Below are 13,522 nucleotides of genomic sequence, written 5' to 3' on the forward strand. Positions count from 1 at the left end.
GTAAAACTTGACAGGTCACGTACACAGGAACTCATTGGAATGTATTGCAAGGACCAGTAATATAGGAGAAATAAGACTTTTATTTTTAGGCTTGAAAACTGGTTATAAAACACCTCATGTCTTTTGAACCAATCAGAGTGAATGTTAGACGAATACGTATGTAAATAATATGGACCTCTGCCTTTATTTTTTTTTGACCATTCTGATCATTCTGTAACAGACTGCTGTGATGGATGCTCCCTGACTTAAAAAGGTTTTATCACACTTGTCCTGGTAGAGGATACATTTCTTCCTTTAATTAATATGTTTAATTTTTTACCACAGAGATTAACCTAAGAATCATATTCTGGGAGGTGGTCGGGTGTGGTCATCAGCTGCCTGCCTATTTAAGGGGCCACCTTCCTTCAATCAAGGCTGGAGTCGGGTGAGGAGGTGGATGAGGTCGGAGAGGAGGCGGCAAGGAGAGGCCTAGAGAGAGAGAGAAAGAGAGAGAGAGAGAGAGAGAGAGAGAGAGAGAGAGAGAGAGAGAGAGAGAGAGAGAGAGAGAGAGAGAGAGAGAGAGAGAGAGAGAGATGGCTATTGAAGAAGCCGGGACTTTGGGAGACTGTGGGGGTTTGTGTGGCGGTGCACTTATAGAGACTTGTATACAATAGTGTAAATAAACGTGTGGTGATGGCTGTAAACGTGTCTGCCTGTCTGTGTCCGGGTCGCCCTATTCCACAATATTTTGGTTAATCTTCTTGCTTTATCGATCAATGCTCCTGTTTAGACTGCAGACATTTCAGGCAAAAGTGGAGGATTTTGTTAATTGCACTGGAATCCACTTTACTATTAGTTTAACTGACAGATCTCCATTTCTGGACTTGATTCTTCTGGCCCAATTCCAGATCTGGATGTGCAGTAACAGTGCTGTGAAAAATTATTTGCCCCCTTCATGATTTCCTCTATTTTTGCTTATTCGCAACACTAAATGGTTTCGGATGTCCAAACAGATTTAGTATAATACAAAAGACAATCTGAGCAAACAAAACACACCTTTTTTAAATGATCATATGATTTATCATAGGAAAACGCTCAACAACATCTACATCATTCTTGTGAAAAAGTAATTGCCCCCTAAATGTAACACTCGGTTGTGTCACTTTTAGCAGCAAACACTTCAATCAAGCACATCTGGTAACAGTTGATTAGCCTTTGGCATCATTGTGGAGAAAATTTGATCAACCATTCTTTATTGAATTGTTCTCATTCAGCCACATTGGTGGGGTTTTGACTATGAACTGCTGATTAAAGGTCCAGACACAATATCTCAATGGGGTTTAAATGAGGCCACTCCACATCCTTAATGTTGGATCTTTTCAGCCATTCAAAGGTGGACTTGCTTATGTGCATTGGATCGTTGTCATGCTGCATAAACCAACTGCACTTGAGCTTCAGATTATGGACTGATGACCGCACATCCTCAGTACTTTCTAGTAGAGTGACAAATTCATGCTATGTAATTATGTAAGTCGCCTAAACCACAAAGTAACAAAGCATCCCCACACCATTGCACTATCACCACCATTTTTGACTGTGGGCATGACATTCTTATCGTGGAGAGCTGCGTTAGCTTTAAACCAGATGTAATGGGACCCATGTCTTCTGAAAAGTTCCACCTTTGACTTTCCCGGTTATCCCAAAAGTTCTGGGAATCAATGGAAAACATTAGACAAGCCTTTATGTTCCTCCTATTTAGCAACTCTCCCATTGATACCATTTTTGCCTTTCTAAAGGGGGAATTGTGAATGCTGACATTAATTGAGCTGAGAGAGGCCGGCAGTTCCTGCGATGGTTACCGGGGTTCTTCTGACTTCCCAGGTGAGTTTTCTATACGCTTTTGGAGTAATTGTGCTGGGCCGGCCTTTCCTGGGCAGATTTAACACTCTTCCTAGTTTTCTCCACTTGAACATGATGGCTCTCCAAGTGGTTCACTGGAGTCCTGGGGTTTTAGAGATAGCTTTGTAACCCTTTCCTGAATTTTCTCAGTTCTCCTAGAATGCCTATTGATTTAGGCAGGCATGGTGTGCTGCATGTTGATACCTTCCAGCCATTTACATTGCCATTTTAAGGTTCTATTGAAGTGCGCTTTAGATTCAGTAGGGTGGTCGGCCGTCAAGATTGGGTGTGTCTAGTCGAATTTACATTTGCATTTAGTTCTTTGGTTGACTGAGTGACTAAGGATGAAAGTACTTTTTTTCATGTGAGATACTGTATATAGGTGTCAGTGAACTTGTCTTCTGTTGGGTTACCTGTACTTATTTGTTTTATCCTGTATCGTTTTGTGGTTGGGGTCTGGATTGTCTGCCGTCTGCCTGTGTACATGAGGACTGTAGGTGGAGTCATTGCCATCCTGTGAAGAAAGGAGCGCTCCTGAACACCTTCCATCCATCTCCACCATTTCAGTAACTACCAGTAGGACTATCTTTACATTCCCGTTCAACGTGCGGATCTCTGGACTAACTATTTTCATCATTACATTTCATCCATTGCCGTTTTTTAATGGACTTTACTGTGTGTGTTTTGTTGGTGCTTTGTTGTATTTAATGTATATTCGCCATAAGAGGAACAGGGGTGGTACCGTTGTTTTCATTACATTCTTTATTTTCTGTTTGATTACCAGGTTGCTTTGTTCTTGCCTCTGTTTGTGAGTGCGCGTGGGTCGGGTCAAGGCTGGGTACGTCTCTGGAATCTCCACCATAAAAATAAATAAATCACCGTCTTCTCGACAGTGTAAATCTTCGTTATTCATTTCTCCTTGCTGCTGATTGACTGCTGCCCTGTGACGCATCTCCAGTTGAGTATTCTTGTGTTTTCCGTTTTGTTTTTCTTAATCCTTAAACCGCAGCAACCGGCTATAGTCGTTTCCCAGTGCCATTTGTCAGCACGTAGGAGCCGAATATATTCGGCGATGTACATTCATTGAACGCCGCAACTGGCTATTGTCGGTTCCCAATTTACCAGCACGCCGGAGCTGATCAGTCAGTGCCGTACATTCGTTGTGCAGCCAGCTAATGAGCACTGCTGGCCCCTGCAGCACTGCAGCCTCACTGTCTCTGGGATTGAGCCGCTGCACTAGACGAGCCTGAAAGCATCAGCGTTTACCTCTGTGTGCTCGCATGCAGCCAGTTCAAGCGCAATTGGCTCAGTGATTTACTGAATTTCATCAATGCCGTCAGTTGCATCTTGTACATATTGTTCCAGTAGTTTTTTAAATAGTTTTTACAGTTCATTAGCAGTGTGTAAAAATGATCTGTGTTGCAGTAATTGTGATGCTCTTTGCATGAAAAAAAATGTGTTCCATTAAAATTTCACTTTTTCTTTGTGAATTGTGTTGTTTACTTAAAAAGTGCAGCAAAAAAGTATTTGGTGTCCAGGGATGCATTAACCTCCAAGTATGTGGCAGTTTAAGGGTTAAAGCCCCAAGATGCCACCGAAACGCCCTGAACCTTCTAAGGCTTCTGGCAATGAAAACGCGCTTGCATGAATTACAGTACATATAGTGGTAACATCAGTATTTTACATTCTAGCACTGTGGGTGACATATCAGTACAGTACTATACAGTATACGGGTTTACCTTTGCATTTATTTTAGGTAATGTATTAAGCTGAGGTTGAAATTAAATTAAAGTGTTTTGGGGGCATATTTGGGGTTTAAACTATAAAAATAGGCATTTTTTTAACCACATCTATAATTCGTGGTTTTTCACAATTTGCGGGTGCTCTAGGAACGTAACCCCCGCGAATTCTGGGGGTGTACTGTATACACATCTGTTGGCTAAAAGCACTATATATACCGTAAATACTCGTGTTTTAATTCTCCCACGGATAAGAAGGGTCTTGACTTTACTGTATAATTTCAGGTATTTCATATTGTCGAATGCGGAAAACTCACTCTATTGGTCCAAGAGATTATGATATGCTAACGCCCACCTGAGAGAGTAACCACGGAGCACACGGCCTTTTTTTCCTATGTATTGTGCCTACGTGACCACACGTTGATACCTGAACTATTCCAAAACGACGCTTGCACTGTTTTGTGTTTTACATACACCTTTATCGTAAGAGCATCCCTTATCTATGATGGAGTGTTCGATCAGAAGAAAATATGAAGCTGGTTTTAAATCATGGAATTAGCGAAAGAAATTGGTAACTGCGCTGCTGCAACAAAATTCGATATGTCTGAGAAACTGGTGTGAGATTGGAGGAGGCAAGAAGATGTAAAAAAAAAAAAATTTAAATGACGCATTTTTGAACAGGCGTATAAGTCAGTATGTGTAATTGCGAAAAGTATAATATAAGGAATTGAGAAATTTAAATTTGACATAATTAACATAAGATCCCAAGTCAAAACTGCTGAAATATTGCATTGTCACTGGAGATAAGCATGCATGCAAAATTGGAAGGAAATTAGTTTGGTAAAACTGGGAAAAACACTGATGGCAAAATTTGACCCAGACAAACAGAGAGGGCAAGTTGAATAAAATTGTGTAAAGACCAGGCAGAGGTAAATACTTTTCCACAGCACTGTACCTGTGAGGTTTGATTTTTTACTAAGCCATTACAATGATGTGACTGGAGTGTCTAAAGGAGTGGACAAAGGCTCGTCTCACCTCTATCTGAGCGGTGTGTTTATCGTAGTACTCCAGTGGGTCCTCTACCTTTTCCTCAACAGGAGTGGTGGATTTCAACATCTGGGACAGCTGATTGTTATTGAGAGTTAGCTGGAATAAAAGAACAAAAGTGTGCACATTATTTAAATGTAGACCAAATAACTTGGTACTTAAGGCAGAAGTTGAACTGTCTCCATTGTCTCAAAGAGATTATCAGTACACAGGATGAGTCAAAATTATGTTAACACTAATGGATTATTTTTATCTTGACCACACCTTTCCAGGTCGATGGACGATTGCCATGGCCTCCACACTCCCCTGATTTGACACCCTGTGATTTCTGCTTATGGGGTACGGGTGAAGGAGTGTGTGTATAGCAGGAAAGTTCATGATATCAATGACCTGAATGACAGAATATGGACTGTGGTATCATCTTTTCCCTGTGAAATGTGTGTCCGGGCTTTAAATGGTACTGTTGCTCGTTGATTTTTGTGTGTTGAACATGATGGCAAACAAGTTGAGAAATTCCTGTAAATCATCTTAGGCATATGAAGTATGTTTTGCGAATAAATTGTTTCCGCCATTCAAATGTTAACATAATTTTGACTTACCCTGTACTTATAAAGGACAAAGCTGTTGTATGAAAACCCCTTCATCAGTATGTACCCCTTGGTACTCACCATGGATGAGATGCCCTCTATGCCATCCGTCGTTACTCTATTCTGAGGTTTAAGAAGATGAAGCAGTTGTTTGTTGTGTCGTGACAGCTGAAGTGAGAACATTGATAATATTACTATAACTCAGAATTCTCCACACTTAGCATATAATCTGCTATTCTTGTCATCTTTTCCGCATGGTCTTATAGACTAACATAATAAAATTATAATATTCTCAGATCTATTTAATCATGTTTCAGGGATGAAGGGGGCAAACACAGGACAGCAGCCTACTGCAAGGTCCACTCATGGAACCCACCCATATTTAAACCTACTCGGTCAATTTCAAATTGCCGTTAGAGATATAGTTGCTGCCACACTGCACTATAAAAGTCCTAGACAGCCCAGATCCATGCATACCAGAGAATAGAGCTAAAGATGTCCAGCTTACTTGCAAAGCCAAGATGTAGATGTTGTGGCCAACTTCTCGGGGAGAAACATTAAAGTCCTTCTCCTCCTGGTTATAGGCCTTCCTTATCACTTCCACCTTCATGGAGAAACAAAGGTATTCATAAGACAGATACACTTAATCCATCTATTATCAAATCTTACTTACTCCATTTCTGGGTTATAGGAGCCTATACCAACAACATAGAATGCAAGGCAGAAGCCAAAAGTGGACAGGGTGCCAGTCCCTTGCAGGGTACACACAGACACTTTAGAGAAGCCGATAAAAAGTGGCTATAATGAATGCCCAGGATGGGAAATGAACCTGAGACTGTAGAGCTATAAAACAGCAGCAACCACCATTATAACAAAAGACTTTTATTTGAGGTACTATATAGTGTAAAAAGCAGCTCGGACACAGTCGGGAAGACACCGATGGTTCAAACCCAAGCACACGCTTATTCATTATTAACTATAGTCCACACACAACCCAGTGCCCCTGCACCAATCACCCTCAAGTCCAGGCCTTTCCAATGCCTCTCTCTCTTCTGACCGCCTCCACTCCTCTCCACCGAGCTCTGTCCTCTTCCACCCAAATCCAGGTCACCCAGACGTGCTCCAGGTGCTTCCCGATGAACTTCCGCCGGCACTTCCTGGTGTGGCGGAAGTGCTGACGTCAAGGGCTGTTTGGGAATCCGGGCATCCCCTGGCGGTGACCACGGGCCCCTTTAGGGTTGAGCTTCCATGCTCTGTTCCCGTTTTTGGGTCTGACACGACAAGCTTGGCACACCTGGGTGTGGGGATTTTCAGCCATTTTTCTCTGCATTCCCACTCAAGTTCTGTCAGGTTGGATGGAGGATGTCAATGAACAGAAATTTTCAGGTCTCTCCAGAGATGTTCAATTGGGTTGAAGTCCAAAACTCTGGCCCAGCCACTGAAGCACATTCACAGAGTCACTCCTGTGTTGTCTTTGCTTTGTGCTAAAGCTTACTGTCCTCTTGGAAGGTGAACTTTCAGGCCAGTCTGATGGCCAGAGCACACATTTTCTTTATGGATATCTCTGTATTTTGCTCCATTCAGCTTTTCCTAAACTCTGTTTAGCCTTCCAGTCCTTAGCGTTGAAAAAACAACACCATATTACAATGCTGCCACCACCATGCTTCCCTGTCAGAATGGTATTGTGTGGGTGGTGAGTGGTGCCTGGTTAACTCCAGACATTACACTAATCTTGATTTCATCATACAAGAGATTTCCACGTTCTGACAGCCTGTTAGGTGCATTTTTGCAAACTCCAAGCTGTCCTCCATTTGTTTTGATATACTGAGGAGATGCCTTTGTCTGGCCACTTTGTCATAAAGCCCATATCGGTGGAGTGTTGAAGTGTCCTTCTAGAAGCTTCTTCCATCTCCACACAGGTTCTCTGGAGCTCAGTTAGAGGTGATTAGGGTGAACAAGCACATTGGGCTGAATGGCCCGTTCATGTCACAATTGTTGTCATGTTCTGATGGTTCAGCTAATTAAAGAGTGTGGTGCATTTGACTCATCAGAAACAATGGAGATACGCAACTGTGTTTTGTCTGCTGAAACTTACTGAAAATTACCTTCATGCTCCCTTAGAATTCTTCCAAGAGGGACAACATATAAAAAAGCGTGGAAAAAAAACAAATGTGTGGAAATCCACATATAATAAATCTATGATTTAATACAATTGTCTACCTGCTAGATATGTTTGAAACCATTTGAAGACCACAAACACCGACACAGTTTTACAAATAGTGTAGTGGTGATCTACAGTATCAAATGCTACACTGGTACAGACACCTTTCATTATTATCAGAGGGCATAAGTTACCTTAGTCAAGCAACTTAATAAACAAACAAGGCCATGGGAGAATCCCTCAGATCTTAGAGGCCAGGAGGCTACTTCTCCATTCTTAACTTTACTCAAAGCCTACAGGACCCTAGGGGAACCTGAATGATGACAGTGAACAACTCCGGCCGATGACCCCGCAGCCAGGACCAAACCCCAGGAGAAAAACCTGGATGACAAGGGCTATATGACTTCGGCCAGTTGCTCCATGGCCAGAACCAGCACGCAGTTCAAAGCCCATAAGGCCAAGAGGGCGGCCGGACAGCCAACAGACTGATAACTCAGAGGACACTACTATCTGTACCCAGATATGGCCCACATAAAGACAACAAATTTGTGAATTTCCCCTTGGGATTAATAAAGTATCTATCTATCTATCTATCTATCTATCTATCTATCTATCTATCTATCTATCTATCTATCTATCTATCTATCTATCTATCTATCTATCTATCTATCTATCTATCTATCTATCTATCTATCTATCTATCTATCTATCTATCTATCTATCTATCTATCTCACAAGGCCAAGGCAGAAGCCCCCAGAGCTTAGAGGCAAGAAAGCTACTTCCCAGAACCTAACCCTAATTCAGAGCCCACAAGGCCACTGGGGAAGCTGGAGAAAGACAGCAAACAAACCGTTAACTCTAAACGGCACTATCCACCATCTGTAACCAGATACGGTTCTCACAGTACCAAAAGCACCTGCTGGGATAAGTGGCAAACACTCCAAGCTTGGATGGGCAGTGCCTTCTTCCTTCCCAATGACTCTCCTGTGCATTTTGGAGAAAATTTTGGGAACAGAGCTCATAAAAAAAAAACTACAGCAGTCAGAGTAATATGGCTTTTCCAAATCCTGATATTTTTCATAAATATTGTTTCCGTTTAGAAATTGTAACATTGTTTAAAAACTCTCCTTTCAAATATTTTACTTAAAAAAGAAAGGTTTGATATTGTTCTGAAATAACTGTGATATCCAGACTGTGTTTTGGTTAGGGTTTTACTATGGCTGTCATTCATGTTTCTAGAAAGCATTACGTTTCTAGAGAGCAGTTTAGTATTCCCAGAACGCCGTTTATCAAATAATCATAAATATCTTTAGAAAGTCAAGTTAGAATAGTGTGAAGATAGCAAGCAGATGATTTAATTGGTGAAAAGACATTTCTGAGTACTGTATATTCTAAGGAAAGGCTGCAGTATTCACTTTGGAAAGAGTCTCTTACCAAGTCTTTCCCTCTTAGGTTGAAAAGAATCCTCTCTGCATTCTCGCTGTCATGTCGGCTTTCCATTAGGGCTAGTAGCAGCTTGGACGCATTGTCCTACAGTACAAAGTAAAAGGCAAAGATGGTCAGTCTGAACCACACTGGAGCTTAATGTTACACTACCCCCACAACCTAAGAGCTGACTGTGACACATACTTACCTTCAGCTGCAGCACCAAGTCCATTCTACTCCTGCAAAGGGGGCTGATGTCATTCAATATGAGAGCAGTAATGATGTCAATGCCATTTGACTCATGGGTGACAATGCAGGTCTAGGGCACAAGCAGTATACCATTTAGCAGGACTAATATACCTCCAGGACAGACACTGTTAACTAAATGAACAGCTACAATGAGTTCAAGTGAATTTAGTGCAGGGATTCCCCTTCTCCAGCATGGTGAGCCCCTTGGCTCAGGTCAGGTCAGGTTGGGGAGCATGCACTGGTACAGCGCGTTGCCGCACCCACCACACAACGAAACACCTCGGGATCCTGGTTGGCAACCTCCCAGGCAGACATGCAGTCCTGTCCCGCCCTTCCAGAAATGACCCTCTATCTGCCGTAGCCACGTTGTTACTAAACGTGCATCTCTTCATAGCCATATCCACATATCCAACTACAAATGGCTAATTCCAGCATGATATTGCACCATGTCTTCTCAAACTGGTTTTGTGAACATGACAACAAGTTTAGTGTTCCTTCCCAGTTACCCGATCCAAATCCAATGAAACACTTTTGGGATGTGGTAGAATGGAAGATTATCAGAATAAATGTGCAGCTGACAAATCTGCAGAAATTGTGTGATCAATTATGTCAACATGGACCATAATCTCAAAGAAATATTTCCAACATCTTATAAAAAGCCAAGCCATGGAAATTTGAGGCTGTTTTGAGGGCAAAAGGGGGCCCTACCCAAGTATTAGTATAGCGATCCTTAGAATTTTCTCATTGCGTATACATTAGGCTGTGGCACCAGTATGAGTGTGTGTGAAAAAGAGAGAGGACCTGGAAGGAAGCTGGCGAATGACCCCGCAATAGACAGAGACACCTGACCATTTCTTTGTAAAAAGAAAGGTATGATGAGGAGAAAAAAACAAAAGAAGCAGCAACACCTCCTGGCCACTAGAGTGCACTCACTCCCAGAAGGGAAGGTATGGACCTGTGTTGCTTATCTGAAAGAACAGGTGTAGATGCAACATGGGCTGAACGGACATCCCGGCCAGGAAAGGAAGCAGACCCAGAAGGGAGAGATGGACAGACAGCCCCTATAGAAGTAGAGAGATCATTAGGGAACTGTTATTCCCCCAGCACGCTAGATGGCAGCAGTCCATGTGGGGATATCCCCACCCAGTGTGAAGCCAACAGGGCATGCCGGGAAATGCAGTCTGGCAGGGCAGCCCTGCTGGGGTCACAGGGTGCCACAAGAGGGCGTTCCAGGGAAACACTCTAATAATGGACTTCAGTGTGACCTGGAAGAACTTCCATCGGGCAATCACCCCGGTACCGGAAGTACTCCTCGGTCTGTAATAAAAGGGACCGCACTCTCTTATTCAGGCAAGTTGGAGCTGGGTGGTAGAGAGGCAACACTTGACTGGAGGAGGGCAGTGCGGTAGTGAGAGATTTATTGTAGAAAGCTAGGAACCACTGTTTTGTGCCTATGTAACACTTTTTTGGAGGTATTTAAAGTAAAACCTTTGTTTATTTTGATAAAGGACAGTGTTTTTGTAATTGTGTCGGGGTTTGGGCAGGCTGATGCCTGGGTGCTTATCACACAGTTATGAAGCTGCCTTAGAATGCTGGCTTTCAAAAGCAGGGGATGCTCAGCAGTCCAAGGACACCATAAACACAATCTATACACCGAATTCACTGTCGTAATCTTCTTTATTTATTTACTAGACAAAAAGCCTGTTTTGACAACGTAAGATGAAACGGGCACGAGTTTGTGTCAGCAGTGTATGAAGAACAAACAATAAGTAAGAAATAAATAAGAAAGTGATGTAAGTAATGATAATTAAGTAAGAGGTTTGGGATATGTAAGACTTTATCACGATGAAAAATACTGTACACTTAAAAAATACATGCTATCTATGACAACGTTTTTTGTTTGTATGCTGGAGGCCTGTCAGTATGCAACTAAAGTTGTAAAATCTCTCTGTAGAGTACATTTTTTGTGAAGACACTCTCACTGTTCGGTAGTAATTTCCCTTGATGTGGCCCATCTTTAACTTGGACCTTCACATCACTTGCCCTTCTGACTCTTGAAAAAGCCACATACAATTAATTGACCATGGCTGAAAATGGGTTTGGCAAGGAATATTCCTACCATGTCAAATGTTTGTGCTTGTGACTTGTTTATAGTCATGGCGAATGCTAGTTTGACAGGGAATGCCCTTTGAATTTGGAAACACATGTAGTCTTTAAGCTTAATTTATTTTGTGTCATGTGCATAACAATTGCCATATTTTATAATTATGTAGGCCTATGGCAGTAAAAGGGAAAAAATGAGAAATACAAATCAACAAAAAGTAGAAGAAGAAACGAAGAAGTTTTTTTGTAATGATTTTAGTCCGCTTCACTCATTACTGTACAGGCTTGTACTGTTAGTTGATGAATCTTCCAGGCCTATAGTATAATATTGAATGATGAATGTTCCAGTAAAATATGGAATAGTAATAAGTATAAGCACCACAAACCTGATCTTGGTGTATTGAATGAATGCGTAATTGAATCAGAATGCGTAATTAGGCCTTGAGCTGTAGTCGAAATCGCCTTTCAGGCCTCTAGAGCTTTAATCGAAGTCACCTTTCTCTTTGAATTTTTGTGGCCGTTGGCACCAAGTTGCGAGAATAAGCAGTTTTGAAAGGGCGAGGATGCAAAGGGCATTAAAATCACTCCAGATGGTATGGTGAACATTAAGTGCTTGATGCGAATAGGCCAGCAGCGTTTTATTTTACTCAGATCTCAGCAGCAGCGCACGACAATGCGTACTGCGCCACCTGTGGAGATTTGTATGCGGCTTAGAATGTGTACCTCGCTTTGTACAGATCAACATCTGCAGACGACGGTAGTGTAATGATCGTGATGGCTGTGGAGTCGTTCCTGCCGCTGAAAGTACTTAATAATAATATGTTCTTACGTATTATTTTGAGTGTGAGGGTTGGCTGTGATCGGGGCTAATATCCTACGCCTGGGCGGAAGGATTTGGGATTTCAGAATAATAATCCTGAAATGCGTAGGCTAAATCCGCCACCTGCCGCGATGTTGGGGTTGGATTTCGGTCTCGTAAGGTTTTTCGGGCAGCTGCGCAGAAGGCGACTGCGCATTCGGCTTCGGACAGACGTGAGAGAGTGAGTGAGTGAGTGAGGAGGCTGGCGAATTATGTATTAAGATCTGGTTTGTACAATGCTATATACTGTATACCCTGACGTTCTTTCTTATATTTTGTAAGTGCCTTGAGCATGGGAAAGGCGCTATATAAATAAAATGTATTATTATTATTATTATATGCTATCTTGCCTTTTCTGGCACCCACATTACAATTAAATTTAAGCTTTCTTGCATTATTTGTATATTTTGGGTGCTTTTGAAAAAAATGGCATGTTATATCCATTTGACACTTAAGCTTCAGCTTCAAGCCAAACCAGTGACATCTTTAGTGTTTTTGGCAAAAGGCTAAGTTGACAGAGATGATTAGCATGTCACTTGAGTGTTGGAACCACTAATTCCTTAGAAAGCAAAACAAATGTAATTGGTAATTCTGGATTGGCACCCTAAATAGGGAAATTAATTACATTATCATTGAATTAAAGGCAGAAAGTAGGGTCTCTTTAAGAAACTGGACTCTAGACAGATCTCTACCCTGAATAAATGAAAATGAAACACTCCCAGCATGGTTCCATGTGGATTCACAATGACAACACCTCTCATATTTCACAGACAGGAACACATCACTATTTAAAAGCACTTCACATCCTTCCCACATTAGCGTCTTTATCTTCAGGCCAGTTAGTTAATCTGACAGCAGTAAGAAAAGCAACATCAGAAGAAAGTGAGACACATACTGACGTGTTTCCTACTTCTTTTAAAACAGACGGTCAATTTTTCTAAAGAGCGTTTAGAGCCTATAGGGTTGAAGTTGGCAATACATACCTGGTTCTCGTGGCATGGACCCTGGCAGTACTCTGTGAGTGTCTCCAGAGTCTGAACAATGAGACCTACATTGCTCACATTGATGTAGAGACCAAGAAGTCCCAGGCCCCCCGTGGTGCTGCCACACATGATGTCCAGGAATTGCAGGGTTTCACACACCAGGTTATAATTCGTTTTATTGCTCTGGCACCGCAGAAAGTTCTAGGCCAAAAACAGACATTTTTTAGAAGCACCCAGGGAAATATCAGATGCTCATGCTAATGTTACCTTGATTGGTTGGCTAACCTGTAGGCTCTGGTTGTGGTTTTCACAAAGTAACTGCAGGAAGCGTAGAATTGGCTTCATTATTATAACACCGGGGGCCATCTCTGCCTCTGGCTCATGCTGATCAGTGGAATCCTCGGTTATGTGCAGAGCTGCTTTGGCTTGAGGGTACTGGGATGGAGCTCCTGACTGCATAAACTGGGGCATCCCACCTGAAAGGATTAAA

General features: G+C 42.1%; 1 protein-coding gene across 1 annotated transcript in view; it reads right to left on the reverse strand.

Annotated features, from left to right (window-relative positions):
- The window catches only part of itpr3 (inositol 1,4,5-trisphosphate receptor, type 3), a 196,277-nt gene that overhangs the window by 39,104 nt on the left and 143,651 nt on the right, over positions 1 to 13,522 (reverse strand). The window contains exons 41-47 of the mRNA XM_028796574.2: positions 13,318 to 13,508; positions 13,033 to 13,233; positions 9,047 to 9,157; positions 8,848 to 8,943; positions 5,760 to 5,855; positions 5,333 to 5,419; positions 4,653 to 4,763 (exon numbers count right to left, since the gene is read on the reverse strand). Of these exons, the coding sequence (XP_028652407.1) occupies positions 4,653 to 4,763; positions 5,333 to 5,419; positions 5,760 to 5,855; positions 8,848 to 8,943; positions 9,047 to 9,157; positions 13,033 to 13,233; positions 13,318 to 13,508 (893 nt within the window). The remainder of the gene's footprint in view (positions 1 to 4,652; positions 4,764 to 5,332; positions 5,420 to 5,759; positions 5,856 to 8,847; positions 8,944 to 9,046; positions 9,158 to 13,032; positions 13,234 to 13,317; positions 13,509 to 13,522) is intronic.

Source organism: Erpetoichthys calabaricus, chromosome 3 (assembly GCF_900747795.2).
Source record: "Erpetoichthys calabaricus chromosome 3, fErpCal1.3, whole genome shotgun sequence".
NCBI lineage: Eukaryota > Metazoa > Chordata > Cladistia > Polypteriformes > Polypteridae > Erpetoichthys > Erpetoichthys calabaricus.